Here is a 16034-nt window from a genome sequence, read left to right on the forward strand (position 1 = left end):
TTGGCTGCGGGATTTGTAGTTTGTTTCTCTATTTTATCTATGCTTTATTTTTTCGCTAATTTTTGCTCTACCTTTAATGAAGTTTCATCTCACTTTAATATTATTATTCATTGTACGTAGGTTTATTAGCCAACTTTCGACATGTACAGATTGCCAGCTTCTGAAAGATAGCTGCCTGGCATATTTACTTAGGTTTTCCTGGCTTTACCGCTATCGGTAAATTAGTTAAGCAGTTACCATCGTCGATCGTTTCTTCTCGCACTAGTACCCTCGTATAAGTAAGTAAGTACTCTTACTTACTTATGTTAGTTCCTAAGATTACCGTTCTGAATCGTACTGCAACAAAACAACCAACATAATAAATGAGGTTTCAAGCTACATCGGTATTTCAGAACGTGAGACACGAAGCTCTAAATATTCTGTATCTCGCCTGTGGTTGTACTCTATTATTATACTTGTTTCAAACCCCACTATTACATGACAAAGAAAATTTATACTGATTCATTAAAAACAAACCGAAATGCAATATGTACAGAACAAATTTACTTAAAAAAGTTTTTTCCTATCCTTTGGTTAATTATTTATTATTCTAATAGATTCATTTGTTAAATATACAAATATACAGTTTTCTTCATTCGACAAAGTAGTTTTCTGTATCGAATAACAAGCATCATATGTATATGTAGAATTTTATATTCATTCTTCTGCTGCGAAATTCTACTCAGAGGTAGATCATTTGCAGGTTGAGGTATAAATTATACTTTGTTTGTAGGTAAAATTGTACTTAAATAAAGGGTACGTCACTCTGCGAGGAAGTTGATAATAATTTCGTACGTAACGTGTTAAGACACGTAATTTACAAACGGCGTAACTGCTGTAGTGAATACCGAGCGTAGCTGACCGATATTTATTTCGATATAGTGCTTCGTATTCCTTAATAGTCGTGTAGACGCCGACCAAACAACATGTGTCGAACAATAGCTGCAATTCTTTTCTTATGTTTCTTGAGCTCCACACCGATATGTCGAGCCTTCGACATTGGGGATTGTGGTAAGTTTCTAATTACTACTTTCTAATTTATTATTAATCGTATAATTAATTAATATATTATTTTGATAATACAATAATGTAAAATATAATTGCCATAAGAAGAGACATAGAAATGACAAAGGGGCGCAATATTAATTTTAATTCTTAAGATTTAAAATGAAAAAATAAAACATTTGTGATATTATTAAAAATGTAAATTTGAAGTGTTTTTGTACCTTATCGTTTCTTATTTTATTATGTTTATAAAAAGGATAAAAGTGACTGATTATGTTAATCAGAGAGAATGCCTTTTGTGTGATATGGATACTTTAAAGCATTCGAGTAACGTGACTCATAAACGAATATACGCCTCAGAAATCGCAATTGATAACAACTGACAAGTCTTAAGAATAAAATTTTAAGTATAAATTTACAACTAAAAATATTTATTAAAATTATAATACAGCAATAAATAAAACATTTTAATTTGCCCACGATATAAGATAACTTATGCCGATAATAATATCATATTTGTTTACCACAAAAATTTCAAATTTCATGAATTTCAAAGTTGGGTAATTGCAACTTAATGGAACACGAAATTATTAAAAAATTTTTTTTATTCAGGTTCGAAGGTGGGAAAATTTACATCCGTATCTTTGGGCTGTGACATGACCAAACCTGCGTGCGAGTTAATACACAACACAAACGAAACAATTGTATTAGATTTTGTAGTCGGTAGGTATGGGATTTTGTTTTAATTATAAAATAATTGAAAATAAGGGATGATCTTTTTTTTTTGTAGACAAAGATGTTAAAAAAGTTACCGCTGTTGTGCATGGCATTGTAATGGATGTTCCGGTACCTTTTCCATTGTCTAATGCAAATGCTTGTGATACTGCTGATTCAGGACTTACATGTCCTTTAGCCAAAGGTGGATCATTTCAGTACAAAAATACGCTACCAATACATAAATCTTACCCCAAGGTAGTTTATGTTATTATATCCACATGAAGCTGCCTGTCCATTTAAAAAATTCTCTTATAATCCTTGTATCCATTATTTAATTACAGCTGAGCGTTACTGTTAAATGGGAATTGAAAGATGAAAACAATGAGAACATTGTTTGTGTGCTGATTCCAGCAAAAATCAAATAGGTAGTATTAATTTACAGTTTGTTGAAATTTCATTTTTAAGAAGTTATGTATTCTACGAAAGATATATGAAATAAATACAAAAATTTGGTATTAAACAAGTTTACTTATCACGTTTTATAATTTAGATTATCTTAATGTACAAAATATACAAGAAATTCGTACAATTTTTATTAAAGTTAATACAGTTGCAAAAATAAAATATAGGAAATTATAATACAGCAATAAATAATTAGTAGCTTAAAAATATATATACTTTTTCAAGTTACGAACGAAATTAAATACTGAATAAATAAACAATAAGATTAATATTTTCGCTTACCATGTGAAAATTGTTTATAATTTACGTACTATTATAAATTAACGTTTTAGTCTAAATAGAAACAAAAGTTTGAAAGCTATAATATTTTGTTTGCTTGGATAAACAATTAATTTAGTCAATACATGTAAGATCATAAAATGCAATGAATTTTTAATTTTCGTGTACCATATTAAAAATTAAATCGTATAACATCTGATTTCACAATATACTTCTATATTTAGATATTTTTCAGAATATTACGACGTAAAGACCGTTACTTTCCGTCGATTTCATTTCTGTATCTGGTCTAAGATAAGTCTTTTGGTAAGTTTAGCATTCTTTCAAGTAATATCAACTGTCCATTGTATCATATTTGTCTTCTATTCTATCAGTATCCATTTGATGAATAGTTCTTTTGCTTCGTTGTCTTAGCGAGCTCTGTTGCCCATTTTTTAACGTTTTTTGAGCCTGATAAATAGGTTCATATTCCCTCAATTGTGCCATAAAACCTCCATTAGGATTGATACAAAACCTTCTTTGTTGTACTATTGCATATGCACGCCTGAAAAAATATATTAAATTTGGTTGAATACATTTTTTAAAACAAAATATATGATATTTTCTGTAAGACAGAAATTTACGTCTGAGAAAGTCCATATGTTTCCATAACATACGCTAAAACTAATGCTGCTGATCTTGATATGCCAGCATTACCATGTACTAAAACTTGACCACCAGAATTTAAACCTTCGTCGATAAATGTTTTTACTTTGTGAAAGTGCTGAATAATATTTTCTGTGGCTGTATCAGCAATATTCAGAACAAGGTATCTGTAACATTATTTCTTAGTTTATATAAATACTAATCTACAGAAAATGATTGTTATAAAATACTGATATTTTGTACTTGAATTTATCAGGAAAATTGGGCTTTATAAAGTTAGCTTCTATGTCTTGTCTAACACACACTATGTGAGTGATGCCATGGTCCAATAGGGTTTGAAGTTTTGATCTGCTAGCTGCACTATATGGGCCAAGATATAATCCAGGTACCACTTCCTAACAAAGAAATTATTAGTTAAAAATATATATTCTTTAAATATCATGTGGTAATCCATGTATATCCAATGTACCTGCATATGTCTTCTCATTGTGTAAGTCCATTCTTTTGGGCCATCCATAGAGGAAGGTATCCTTGGATAATCATCAGATCCATTGTCACTAGTGGTTTCCTGTAGAACATTTTTATATCAGCCTTATATATTCAGTTGCATATGATAAATGAATAGGTTTCGTTAGTAAATAATAAGAAGTAAATTCTGATCAACATTTATTTTTGACAGAACGTAAACGTCAACAAAGAATTTATTTGAAACAATAAATGGCATTAGAACACATGAAAAATCATGCAATTAATCCTCAGATTTCTTTGTGAGAAGCATCGATGCAAATATGGAAGCACATTAGTGAATCTTTACAAAACAAAGGAAAAAAAGTATATCCAAAAGACAAATAATATAACCTAAAATTTGAAGGATACACTTTTTACTACATCTTAAGATCAATACTATACCGCGTGTACCTCATCCTGCTGAGTTCCATTACTGTCTAGTGACAGCATAACACTAATTTTGTATGCCTAAACTCGTTAAAACGTTGAATTTACAGGGGAATATAGAAAATAGAATATTTTTTTTCCCGCGGTCACAATACTGCTTTTTAACGTGGTGGCCATTTGTGATATACAGCGCTGTGGTAGGCGATCTAAGCGCTCCCTGGCGCATTGCGAATAAGTCAAATTGAAATTATGAATTTTCAAACAAAAAATAATATTATTCAAAATAAAATTACGTAACATTCACTAAATATTAAAGATTGAATGAATTATCAGTCCTTTCTAAAAATAATTACTCTTTGCTCAAGCAAAATGATACATAGCTTCACTGAAGCAGAACCGAAAAGAAAATGTATAGTTTTTAGAGGAGGAGACTTATGTAACAATATTAGTATAACTTTCAGATACTAGTACGATATCGCACGCGTTATGCGAAAGTTAAGAATGTATGAAAGAGGCATCAATATTAAAATTTATATTGTTTTGAAATGAATGTCTTAAGCTACTGTAATTAGAAAAATGATTAACTCTCTATAGGCGCGTGTAACTTTGTGGTAGCATATAAAATTTTCGTGGAAATCATTCAAAAAGTAGCACACAGCTGGGTATTGCTGATTGAATTGCGTAGCGCAGAGAGAGATTTTTCCGTTCTACAAAGAGGGAAACGGTATGCTTTCGGCTACGATGCAATTCAGTTATGAACTGTTTAATACAAGATTTTACGAGGCACCGATTCCCGGTTGCGGTAATCGGCGCGTATTTTCTTCCGGGATGCAATACAACTTTTCTATACACCTTCATCGCCACGCTTTCGCGATGAAAGTTCATGCACGCGGTTGCTATCGGCTCGTAATTCGGTCTACTCGTCTTACCGGAACACTCGATAGATTTAGTACGAATTTCCTTAGAAAATCAGCTAATTTCTTACTTGAACTATTAGGTTAACAAACGCATCATCTTATTATTTCATAATCGCAATTGCTGTGAAATTAAAATCGTCGTACACTGACGTGTTTCAATATCATTCTAATTCGCCTAACTTACTATTACATCATTATTCCTTCATGGAGTATGTTTTCTGCTGATTCACAGTTTGTTGAAAATCTTGAACATTACTTATTCCGAAGAAAAAATACGCGTTTAAATAATTTTCTTTTCGATTTTCATCGAAAGTTTGAACGAATTGAATCGATCCCTCAGGCTAGCATCGTGTTAAGCATAAACCTGTTAAGTAGATTAAACGAGAGCTAGTTACAAAGTGGATAAAAACAAGCTGGTAGAGTGAAGGGTACGTTAGATGGAAGTATCTTTCAACTAAAAGTGTCGAAGCTCGTTGGAAGCCTCGATTCCAAGTTTGTCGTTCTCAAAGTCATTGCCCGCGGCTCTTTTAGAACCAGATGAAATAACGTTACCGCAATTCCTTCCACAACGTTCCACGTTTATTCCTCCATTGGTCATGGTTTCTTTTTTTCTTCTTTTTTTTTTTCTACATGTTTCGGTTGATAAAGAATCCCATGGATGAGTAACGATTCATAGGATTAACTTGACCTCGATCTGGTTGGAAATCGCAATCGGCAAACATAATGCTTCGTGGCTACAGGTGCAACCGAACAAGATTACAAAATAGAATCACTGAGCATTACGAAACGAGATTAGTGTGCTAATTTATCAGATAAACGAACGTGCTCCGTTTAATCACTTTATTGTTGCCGGTTGTTCTTCAATCGGGGCGTACATGAAACTTCATTACAATATAACTTTCGCCTTCTTCTGTTTCCCTATCATTTTTCCACCGTTTTTAACTTTCTCGTTTCTGGGTAACTCGTGCATCGCGTGCAAGCAAATTCTTTCCAATCTATCGACACTTCAAGTGTAATGTAATCGAGTAATTAGTTAAAGAATTGTGTTAATGATGCGAGGTAGCAGATTGAAAGGATAAATCTGAAAATTAACGATCCATATCCTTAATATGCTGATTGCCACAGTAAGTAGATCAGAAAATTACTGTTAGGTAGCGAAAGAAATTGATTTCCAATGCGCGACTGTCGTTCAGACTAATGTATACATTCAATGATTTGTAGGAAAGTGTTGAACAAGGGTTGTTCGATCTCCGCTGTGTTCCGTAACTCGGTTACCGCTACCGCGATACGTATAATTAAATAATTAAACGATCCGATGGCGTAGCCCCGACGCATGGAACTTTACTTTCTAAGCTCGTTGGCGTGGCCAGCGCCCGCAGATATGGGAATCCGTGTTGCCCTCCGGGCATCGGCACCGAGATTGTTGCAATCGCCATCCTTGGCTAAACGTATCTGGAGCACTTGGCTCGCGTTGGACACAGAAAATCACCGTCCATGACGAGCTTAATTTCGCGATCATCACTTGCCTTCTTCAGCTTCGGGTCATTTAATCCGATTGCCTCTTAAAGAAATTTTTAATCATTTTTCTCTTCGTTAATTATTGCTTCACCCCGTATTACCAGTCGAACTTTGCTATTCTTCGAATGCAGTTTTATTAGCTTAGGTAAGGAGAGAAAAATTTTCTAGGAAAATGAAGGAAAAAATTAGGTTCAGTTTAAAATATAATCCGGTCACACGGTATATTACCCCTTCAGCAATGTCCACCGTCAAGAAACGCGATCACCGCAGCGACAAGAAATCACATTCTGCCATTCGTCGATCGGGAACGATCGAGGTCCGCGAGGACAAATTCAGCAATCTAACCAGCTGAAAAATGCACGAGGAATGCATTGGAACGACCACCTTAACTTCTGCCATTACGATCGAAACGTGTCTAATAACCATAGAAAGGTTCCAATAAAAATGTTTGAAAAGAAACTCCATTCAATAAAAATCAGTTAATATTAATGTACGGTGGATTTGAGTTAATTGCACAAGAATTATTGCAAAAATCCTTACTTACGATGGTAATGAACGACACCTGTGTTTACTGGTAGCTCGATTAATCTATGTAAATTAGATACAGTTCGAGTAATTTACGCGCTGTAACCTTTCAATGTAACTCGGCCCATTTTTTTTTCTTTTTATTCGATCGTTATTACACGGGCTTGATTGCCGTTTATTGTTCGATTTCACCAGTGTTCCTTAATTGTTACGGAGAGTTTTAGGAACGTTCACTTTGGCAAGAAATTTCCTCGCAAATTGATATTTCACGTGTTCGAAGCGATCGAACTATGATTCATATGTTTTTCTGGCATCGGTAAGAACGTACTACAATTAAAAGGAAAAAGATATGAATTATGTAACCGTGCCATTCGTGGTCAACGGTAATAGGTAATTTAAAGTTTTCTCGTGTACCGGATTCGGACAAAGCAGAAAACATTGATAGGTAAGAAAGTCGGAACAGGAGTGAAACAACGTTTTGCAGGCAGGATTAGATCTGGACGTTCAACAAACTTTTGACTCGCTTTGCTTACCTTGATTCACGATCGCGATTTTATCTGCGCAAATGTTGCTTCATTCGTGGTGCACGGAGCTTCCTTGCTTCGCTTTCCTCGTGCAACGATCACCGGAGTTGCTAATCGCCAAGTTAGATCGTTTTTCGCGATTTTCACCATGGGAAACTCTGGCCAAGTTTCGAATTTCTGTTCGCTCAGCCGAGCATAAATTAGCCCTTTTGTTGTCTCAGATGAGAGATCAGAGTTCGCTTCCAGCTTTTCTATTTTTCATATTTTCAAACGCAGACAGCTATTACTCAACACATTTAAACGTCAATCGAATGACAGATGGTTTTCGCCGGCTGATTGACATACAATCATCGACGAGGATGGTAGTTGACATGGTTGCGGAAGATTTCAGGATTCCATACGATTTTTCTTTGAATAAAGGAAACGAGACTGGTCGGGTAAAACGCGTTACGTTAGTCGGGCTCATTAGCAACCGATTGAACTCGATTCAAACTGTACCGACGGTGAATTCATTTTCAAGTTACTTTGTTCGTTCCGCGGCGTTTACAAATGGGAAAAGATCGATGGTTAATGTTTCCCTCTGCCGGGATCAGGAAGTGGGAAATAACGACGTCTCGGATCGTTAAACGGATAATTTATCAGGGGATCGATGCATTTATCCTAGATTTCACGAGGGGCAATGTAACGTGTTGCAATCTAATCGAATCAGATATATTATAGTCGCATCCCTTCTGATAGCCCGTTAATTAATTTGACAGATAGCGGAGCGGGATAAGAAATAGAGTAAATTGTTCAGAAATGAAAGGAGGGTAGTAACCAATAAGGTACTATATTGCAAAATGATTACGGAGCATAAAATGTTCACGGAACCATAAACCGCCAAATATTCCATTTTTAGTTACCACGGTGCCGAAACACTGTACGAATAATCGGGATCGTTAAACTTTCCAGGTTTTGCAAGAAGTCTCACGACCACGTTAACATCCGTGCAGGGTTGCTTGTTTCTCGGTTGTACGCGTTCAGAAACAACGAGTGTAACACGCTCGGAATTGCGCAAAGTCCAAGTGGTGACTGGTAAGACGGTCGACCGTTCTGGTATAATTGCCAATCAGTCAAAAAAAGAATTCTTAGATAGGGTCGCTAAAAGAAATCCTAAAAGATTCGCGAGAAAAACTTGCCTTATGTTAGCACTTAAGTATTAACCCCTTCGCCTATGATTTTTTTTATAATTACGCCTGACAGAGCTAACTATTGATTGCTTCAATTTTAAATCAAATAAAGAAAAATAGCATTCAGTGATCCACGATTGAGAAAATTATAATTCGAATTCATTTTGACACATTTGATCTGTAAATTGTGTTACGTGTGCGACACAATGTTTCACGGCAAGGGATTAAGATGGAAAACTACTTCCTAGCATTATCTATGATTTGCTGGGATCCGATATTACTTGGGATCTCAAAGACGTTCACTGCAACGTTAGATAATTCTCTTTCCTTCGCGCGTTCCTTGCCACCGTAATCGAATGCACGTGGTTTCGATTGAATAACGAATCTTCGCGAAACAGCGGGTCAAACCGTTTGCCCACATCACGAAGATTGGCCAACTAGTTGCACTCCCATGTAAAGGGGGCGGCCAGTTTTCTCGGAAAGGAGATCTAACAGGCCAAAGGTAGCGAGAGAAGTCGCTTTAGAGAATCCGTGCCAAGGTGGAAACTTCGTGAATTCTTGCAACCTTCGTGGCTGAAGATCATGTAGGAGAACGTATCGGTTCTCATTTTCAACTTCCCATCCCCTGTGTAATAATTATAGTTTCTTGTCTAAATCTTAAATTAATGATATCGAAGTAAGAAAGTAATTGGTATTGCCAAATTGGTCAGATTAAAATTCTTCGTACGTGTTTTTTTTATCTATCGAACATTGCGCGATCCTGATCGAAAGAAGTGTATTTCCATCGCTATGGTAACACGGCAAAATTCAGCTTCAATCTTCATCTATCCCGCCCTATTTATCCCAATTATCCCTCGCGTCGCTAATAGGCACGGTTTACGACTCGCCAATTTCGTAAGCGTTGTAAACTTAACGAGCTGAACGACTACAAGCGAAGTCGTAAATGCATCTAGTTCTGGGTCGTGTATTTATATTGTTTAAATTTCGTTCTTCCATGTGGAAAAATCATAAATAAATCATATTTTATGATGCTTATAAAATTTGCATAGAATCCAAGTTTAATACTCGTGGCCTTAAACGACGAACGACTAATTGCCGATAAGTTTCATTAACGACACTTTCGTTTACAATGATTCGATTCTGTTCTTTTTTAATGGCCGAATTTAATTTAACGTGATGCGTTAGAAAAACGCGTGGTCGCGTTCTAATTTCACGTTTCGCACAATACCCACCGTAAACGGAGAACAATAAGCCGGCTGTACACCTCACTTTTTTTACACAATTATATCTTTCCGTCGCTGATGAACATATGTTGCCCTAATGAATCGAGTTCTTCGTGTAAAATTTTGCAACTTATAAATGAAGCAACGAGAAATAGATCGTTTATTATGAAATTGGTGCAACTCCATGTATGATCGAAAAGAAAAACATTCAGTTTGGTTAATTCTCATAGCAGACTTGAATTTTTCAACACAGGAAATTGAAAAGGAAATACGTAAAATTTCATAAAATGTTCGGACGAAACCTGGCAGCGAGTTGCGTTACGTCAATTTAGCCGGAAGTCGTGCTTAATTTTCCGTTGTGTAATTGTTTCTGTTGCCATCGCTGTTTCGAGATGATCGACAGGATATCGTCTTGCAATCTAAAGAACATTATTAATCATTGGAAGGAAAGGTGCGCGAATGGCCGATGAATTTTTCGCATGATTCGAGTTCTCTGTATTTTCCGTCGACCATAAGGCGTTCCGCGACAAACCAGGTCAATCTTTTGCAATTTTTCCTATTTTCCCTTAATTGGTTTGAAAATTTGAATTTTCGTCGGTGTCATCGTGGTTACCGGAAGTATGGACGATATTACGATTGATAGAGCGCCGAATAAGGGGTCCGAAAGGGTCGATCGCTATTGGTGAAAGGGGTCTGTATGCAATGCAATCGTTGTACCCCCGCCTCATGTTGGTTCCCTGGGCCTGGGCAGGGCACCGCTATAAAAGCATACCGCGTCGCCCCTCAGATACGTAGTGTTTTCCCGTGTACTGCACTAGAAAAATCGCCCACAATGAAGTTCGTCGTAAGTTTCAATCCACGTCGAACGATTCTATCGTTGTTCGCTAGGATCGTGGACTTAGTCCTAGCTGAAACCAGCTGAGTTTCAACTTAGCGTTTCTCTTGAAACACCGAAGGGTTTTCTGTGATCTCTGATAGAAAATTTTTAACTTGAATCGATGTTTCAAAATAATATCAACTTAATATATTTCATTCAGATCGAATAGTATTTGATATTACATTATTTGCACTAACAAATGAATTTTTGTTTATTTGCAGATTGCTCTGTTCGCCCTTCTGGCTGTCGCCCATGCTTATCCCGGAATCTACGGGTATTCCGAACCGGTAAGTGAAACCAAAAACCACAAAGCAAAGTATTTATACTGATTTTTTATTACGTGAAACAATTTCAGTTAACTAGTGCACGTTCCATAACAATCTTCAATAATTTCTTGTATTTAATCGAACGAAAGGCTAAAATGTAACATGGTTTTGTGAGGTAAAATAATTTCATTTTCTCTGCGTTGTTGAATCTGAACAAAAGCAACGTCAATTAACCAACTTAAATTTAACATTTCTCTTAGTTTCAGTAGAATTTTGATTTACTCTAACAATCTTCGATGTTAATTTATTTTACTATAACTCTGTTCTGAGATCCAAAGTCTGATTCGACGAAAGACTTGGACCTCAATCGATTTGACAGGAAGATAAATCCTTCGATAATATCGTCTAATCTAATCATTTCAACATTTTTCTTCTGTCATTCATTTTAATCTTCTGGAAACTGCTCGTTCTTCGACGTCGTTCCTCGACAACCGAGTAACTGGACGCACTCGGTGGGAAATAACCAAGAAAACCGTAACCAAGTTTCTCGTTCACAGTTTATAGAATCATAGATACATTGAAATTTCGTGATTTTGGGATACTTAGGTAGCGCAACCATGGCAAGCGCCTGATCCTTGGCAAGGGGCTGCACCTTGGCAAGCGCCTTCTTACGTTAAGGTCGCTGCACCTCCAATCGTGAAGGTGGCGGCACCTCAGGTAACAAAAAATATGATTTCAACTTAATATCGTGCCATCAGGTAACCGAAACTACAGAAACAGTCATCGATATTTTCTTCGTCACATTTTCAAACACCTCAGACTTTCGACACGATACTACTCAATCAAGTTACTTCCTCCATCATCGTAATACATCAAACATACTCGATGATTCCTTGGACAAGTACTCATTTTCTATGTTCAATGATTCGTCTAATACCGAACGGGTAGTTACGTGTCACGTAACGCAACTTTCCAGCTGCTCGAAAGAGGAAATCGAACTCTTAATTGAATTCTTCGCTAATCAAGGGAACGCAGGAACCTTCTAAAACTGCAGGCGATTTCGAGTTCCTTGTGCAATTTTGTTTTGCAACAAGTTGCTCTAATTCTCCAAACGTCGTTGATTTTCCAATCATTCTGGTTTCTAGCCTTACACACACTACACTATGTCAATGTTTCTAAACCACCATAGTCCATTGGGATTTCAAACATTTCTGCAAGAAATTCTTTTAAGGGAACCATGGGACCATAGAAAAGTGACATATACCATACCTGAATTTTGTTATCCAATTACAAAATGGTAGCGCTGACACCTTCGCTGTGGTAATCTTCTTTAAATATTAAATGTCTAGTTGAATCTACCGGGTCTTTATGTCTTATATCGCAGCGAATGTGTCATCGCCCAGCATATGAGATTAAATTAACGTGTGAAACGTGTGCTTCTTCAGGTCCATGCCCCGGAAGTGCATCACGCGATCCAGATCCCGCAACAACAGTCTGTTCCACCACCACACCCTCAACCCCTGAGCATTAAGATCCCCCATGTACCGATCGTGAAAATTCCGTACCACGGAGCCAAGGTGATCACCCCCCATTTGATCGGCGTTGAACAATACGTGGAACCCGTGAAGATCGTCAAGGCTCCCGTCCACCACCAGCCCTGGGACTAAGGTAAACCACGTCACCCGTTGAACTCGCTGGTCCAGGGTGATCCATCCTGGACGAGCCGTCCTGAGGTGCATCCATCCGGAAGTAGCGACGACGCTTTACGAACAACCGCTAACCAGCATGGCCAACATCGAAATTCTCTTGGCAGGAAAGAAACAGAGGACATACAGTTGAAGAAGCATCCGGGTCAACTTTAACCCAGCGTTGCTCGAGTTCGTTCGTTTCAGGTGGAAAAACAGTATTCTTCAGGGAGCAGAGGGAAATCAGTATTATCCAACGAAGGAAAGAAAAACCATGAACGAAGGAACGTCGGGTAATTTGCTTTGGAAAATGAGAAAATAACAGCCTCAGGATCGGCGAGTATTTTTGGACCACCCGAAGACCTCAGACCAGGCAGCCAATCTTTAAGAAAACAAAAAAAAAGTTTACTTATTTTCCTTGTTTTTTTTTTTTATACACACGATACACGTTTACACGAGCGCAGCGACTTTTATTTGATAATTTACACCATTCCTATCCTGTTCCTCGATGAAACTTGAAATTATTGTGCGGTATGTGACAACAACGATGACATCGGTGCCTTCATTGTATATTCTCTTTTCTTCTTTCCGCCTAGTTCCAACCCCTACCTTACCCACCCCTACCATACTTCTGCAACAACACTTTTATTTATTTTCTAATAAAAGTTAATTTTTATGTCTTGTGATAAATGGCTTGTGATCATTTCGTTCGTTCGTTCCTCATTTTCAATTCTATGTTTAAATAATTATTTTCAAGACTTTCTCGATCATTTTCGTACATCGTTTTAATGGTTGGATAGGTATACAGCGTGGAAGTTGCACGATACAAATCAATCTAATGTCGCCAGGGTAACGAATCGTCCAAACAAAAACGTTCAACCCCTTTGTCGTTGTTTTCGTAGTGCATCGTGCCGGAAGGCGAGCGATTCGAGAAGTTTTCTTTGCACGAAAATCGATCGATCTCCATCGAATATCGAAATGTCACCTTTCGTAGCTGTTGGATGCAATTATTGAAGTGTCGCAATGTTTTTTTCAATCATTTGTGGGAACCTTGAAAGAAGGTATAAGTACTCTTATAGATAGCAAGAGTATCGAACCGTGAACGTTACTTTTCTATAAAAAGAAACAGAGTTTTGATCAAGTTCTGTTTAGAATAAGTGAGAGTATTCCTCGATCACGATTTGTAACACCATTCTTCGTTCCAATTTTCCATTCTAAACTCTTGGTTACGCAATTTTTTATTTTAAACATAATTCCCAGGAGGCTACAACGTACAAATTACGTAATGGGAAAGTGGAAGGAATCGTAAGTCTAACGGTGAGATTCGATGCAGTAATCACTCGATAAAAGAAGTGGAGAAAGAATTTATGTGAGATCATCAAATGATTCATTTTGAGTTCCAAGGAACTCTTTTACCAACACCATTAAACTTGAAACTGAGTCTTTTTATTTTACTTGATATATCTGAAAGATTGTATAGAAAATTGTTGCAGCCATCATGGTCTTACAAAATAAAAATATCGCGTGAGGATAATTAGAAGCAAACCGTATCTATCAATTAGTCGAATCGTTTTATAATAGAATTCAATTTACTGGTGCGTGCAATGAAATTCCACGCAAAAATCCTTCTTTTCTTCAACGCGTAAATACGTTTCTGCAATTACGCCTATTTCCGCACGACGAACCGGAAAATGGTTGAATCGCATGGCGATCGAGCCGAGATAGACCGGTTCTTCCGTATATTCCATCGATCGTCCGCTTCTATTCTGCATTTCACCCGCTTGCGTAATCGCTTTGACACTCGTAATCTAGCATAATAAATTGTGCTCGTTTCTTTTTTTCTTTTCGTAGCTGGTATTTTTCACATTGGAGAGAGAGAGAGTGTTGTACAAAACGATCGGAACATTACGGAAGGGCACCGTCTGGCGTCTAATTACGTTACCGATGTATTTTAATGATCCTTACGTAATCATCTGCTACGCAGAACTGTTACAGTTAACGCGGAGAGAAATTTTATTGTTCGATTTCTTCTGTACTTTCGCTTTATGAAACTCGATCGACGATTTCTGGGGACTCTGTTTAAAAAAGAAAAGGTACAAGGATTTTGCGAATGTTGCAAAATGCAAAATACTTGATTTACCGTCGCGATAAAAGAGACGTTATTTAGTAGGTTTCGTCGAACATATCTCTTCTGGATCGCGAGATTAATAATACTCAGCTGTTCTCTCAGACCTGCGTTCATTTACATTTCTGACTGGAAAGTTTCAGTTAGCCGCGGGTACTTAATTTGCAAACGCCCTTTCAACGACACCGACCGAGTCGAGTACGCCTTCGGGCTGGTTAGCGAAGAAATCGAGGACTGGAGCAGAGACAAAAAATAAAAGATTTGCAGTGAATTGCAATGAACGCCTGAGGGTACAGCTCGGAGTAGTTTCCTTGAGAACTAGAATTCTCTGCAATGTTTTACCGTTGAGTTTCATACGTCCGATCGAATGGCACCTGACACACCCGTTAAGTATAATTATCATTTCAGTGATTGGAAAAGTTGTTCTGATTTTCTATTAAGCATTAGGAATCAGAGTTGCATTCAACTTCACTTTGGAATTTAGTTAATTAACGGTTGGGCTGAGAAAGTTCAACGACACACGTGTTCTCCATTCTGACACGTGTATGAACAATGTCACCCACTATCACTAGGAGACATCCAGGAACAATATTGATCGCTAGAATAGTTTTCTATTTATTGCGATTGATTTGATAACCTAGTTTTTTTTATTTGTCACGCATACTAAATCACGTGTTGTCGTACGAGGAGACGCGTTATATTTAAAATAGAATTTTATAAAAATGTCAAATGATTTTGGGGTCTTTAATGCCGGAGCCAATATAATTTAATATATACATTCATTCTTTATCTCAAAAATAGGTAATATGAATTTTAACGAAAATAGCTTGATAAAATGAATAATTTAAAATAAGAAATTTCAAGTCAGTCATTTTGACTATCCGATCGACAAATAATGCGAATGAAGGGACATTTGTCTTGTATACATAGTTCCTACTTTCTCCTGTTTAAAGCAACATCTGCTAGGCTGACTAAAGAAATTCTTATATCACTAATAAGCACAGAGTAATCAAGTACATTCAACATGCAAATGCCATAAACATAATGTAGCTACAATGATTGTAACCATTAAACAGTGAAAGTAAAAAATGAATGAATTCTAGTTAAAGTCATCTTATAATTAATTGTTTTTAAAGCAAGTAACGTTCCCTTCCGTTTCGTCAA

General features: G+C 36.7%; 3 protein-coding genes across 6 annotated transcripts; 2 read left to right on the top strand and 1 right to left on the bottom strand.

The window, feature by feature from the left end:
* The first annotated feature begins 710 nt into the window (after positions 1–710).
* Positions 711–2289, top strand: LOC117601031 (NPC intracellular cholesterol transporter 2 homolog a). The gene is made up of 4 exons (XM_034317254.2): positions 711–1050; positions 1657–1767; positions 1835–2016; positions 2103–2289. Exons 1-4 carry the CDS (start codon positions 966–968, stop codon positions 2184–2186), a joined length of 462 nt encoding a protein of 153 aa, XP_034173145.1. The 5' UTR covers positions 711–965; the 3' UTR covers positions 2187–2289.
* A 202-nt stretch (positions 2290–2491) lies between these two features.
* LOC117601338 (serine/threonine/tyrosine-interacting protein) lies at positions 2492–4241 on the bottom strand. Of its 3 annotated transcripts, none has more exons than XM_034318001.2 (5): positions 4057–4241; positions 3617–3715; positions 3391–3542; positions 3159–3314; positions 2492–3046 (listed from the first exon to the last, which is right to left on the bottom strand). In XM_034318001.2, exons 1-5 carry the CDS (start codon positions 4102–4104, stop codon positions 2836–2838), a joined length of 666 nt encoding a protein of 221 aa, XP_034173892.1. In that variant the 5' UTR covers positions 4105–4241; the 3' UTR covers positions 2492–2835. The 3 variants fall into 3 exon arrangements, with proteins under 3 accessions (XP_034173892.1, XP_034173877.1, XP_034173886.1); XM_034317986.2 differs by having other exon boundaries at positions 2501–3046; positions 3126–3314; positions 4057–4240; XM_034317995.2 differs by having other exon boundaries at positions 2504–3046; positions 3126–3314; positions 4066–4239.
* Positions 4242–10726: 6485 nt separating this feature from the next.
* LOC117601384 (uncharacterized) lies at positions 10727–13422 on the top strand. Of its 2 annotated transcripts, XM_076690178.1 has the most exons (4): positions 10727–10761; positions 11016–11081; positions 12506–12728; positions 12874–13422. In XM_076690178.1, exons 1-3 carry the CDS (start codon positions 10750–10752, stop codon positions 12725–12727), a joined length of 300 nt encoding a protein of 99 aa, XP_076546293.1. In that variant the 5' UTR covers positions 10727–10749; the 3' UTR covers position 12728; positions 12874–13422. The 2 variants fall into 2 exon arrangements, with proteins under 2 accessions (XP_076546293.1, XP_076546292.1); XM_076690177.1 differs by having other exon boundaries at positions 12506–13422.
* Positions 13423–16034: the final 2612 nt, after the last annotated feature.

The sequence above is a fragment of the Osmia lignaria genome, chromosome 9 (assembly GCF_051020975.1).
Source record: "Osmia lignaria lignaria isolate PbOS001 chromosome 9, iyOsmLign1, whole genome shotgun sequence".
NCBI classification, from domain to species: domain Eukaryota; kingdom Metazoa; phylum Arthropoda; class Insecta; order Hymenoptera; family Megachilidae; genus Osmia; species Osmia lignaria.

Coding starts and splice junctions, on each gene's coding strand:
- LOC117601031 (XM_034317254.2), top strand. CDS start 966: ATGTGTCGAACAATAGCTGCAATTCTTTTCTTATGTTTCTTGAGCTCC. Junction 1,768..1,834: donor TGTATTAGATTTTGTAGTCG/GTAGGTATGGGA, acceptor TTTTTTTTGTAG/ACAAAGATGTTAAAAAAGTT. Junction 2,017..2,102: donor TACATAAATCTTACCCCAAG/GTAGTTTATGTT, acceptor ATTTAATTACAG/CTGAGCGTTACTGTTAAATG.
- LOC117601338 (XM_034317986.2), bottom strand. CDS start 4,104: ATGCTGTCACTAGACAGTAATGGAACTCAGCAGGATGAGGTACACGCG. Junction 3,716..4,056: donor AGCAGGATGAGGTACACGCG/GTATAGTATTGA, acceptor AATGTTCTACAG/GAAACCACTAGTGACAATGG. Junction 3,543..3,616: donor CAATGAGAAGACATATGCAG/GTACATTGGATA, acceptor TTTCTTTGTTAG/GAAGTGGTACCTGGATTATA.
- LOC117601384 (XM_076690177.1), top strand. Junction 11,082..12,505: donor TCTACGGGTATTCCGAACCG/GTAAGTGAAACC, acceptor GTGCTTCTTCAG/GTCCATGCCCCGGAAGTGCA.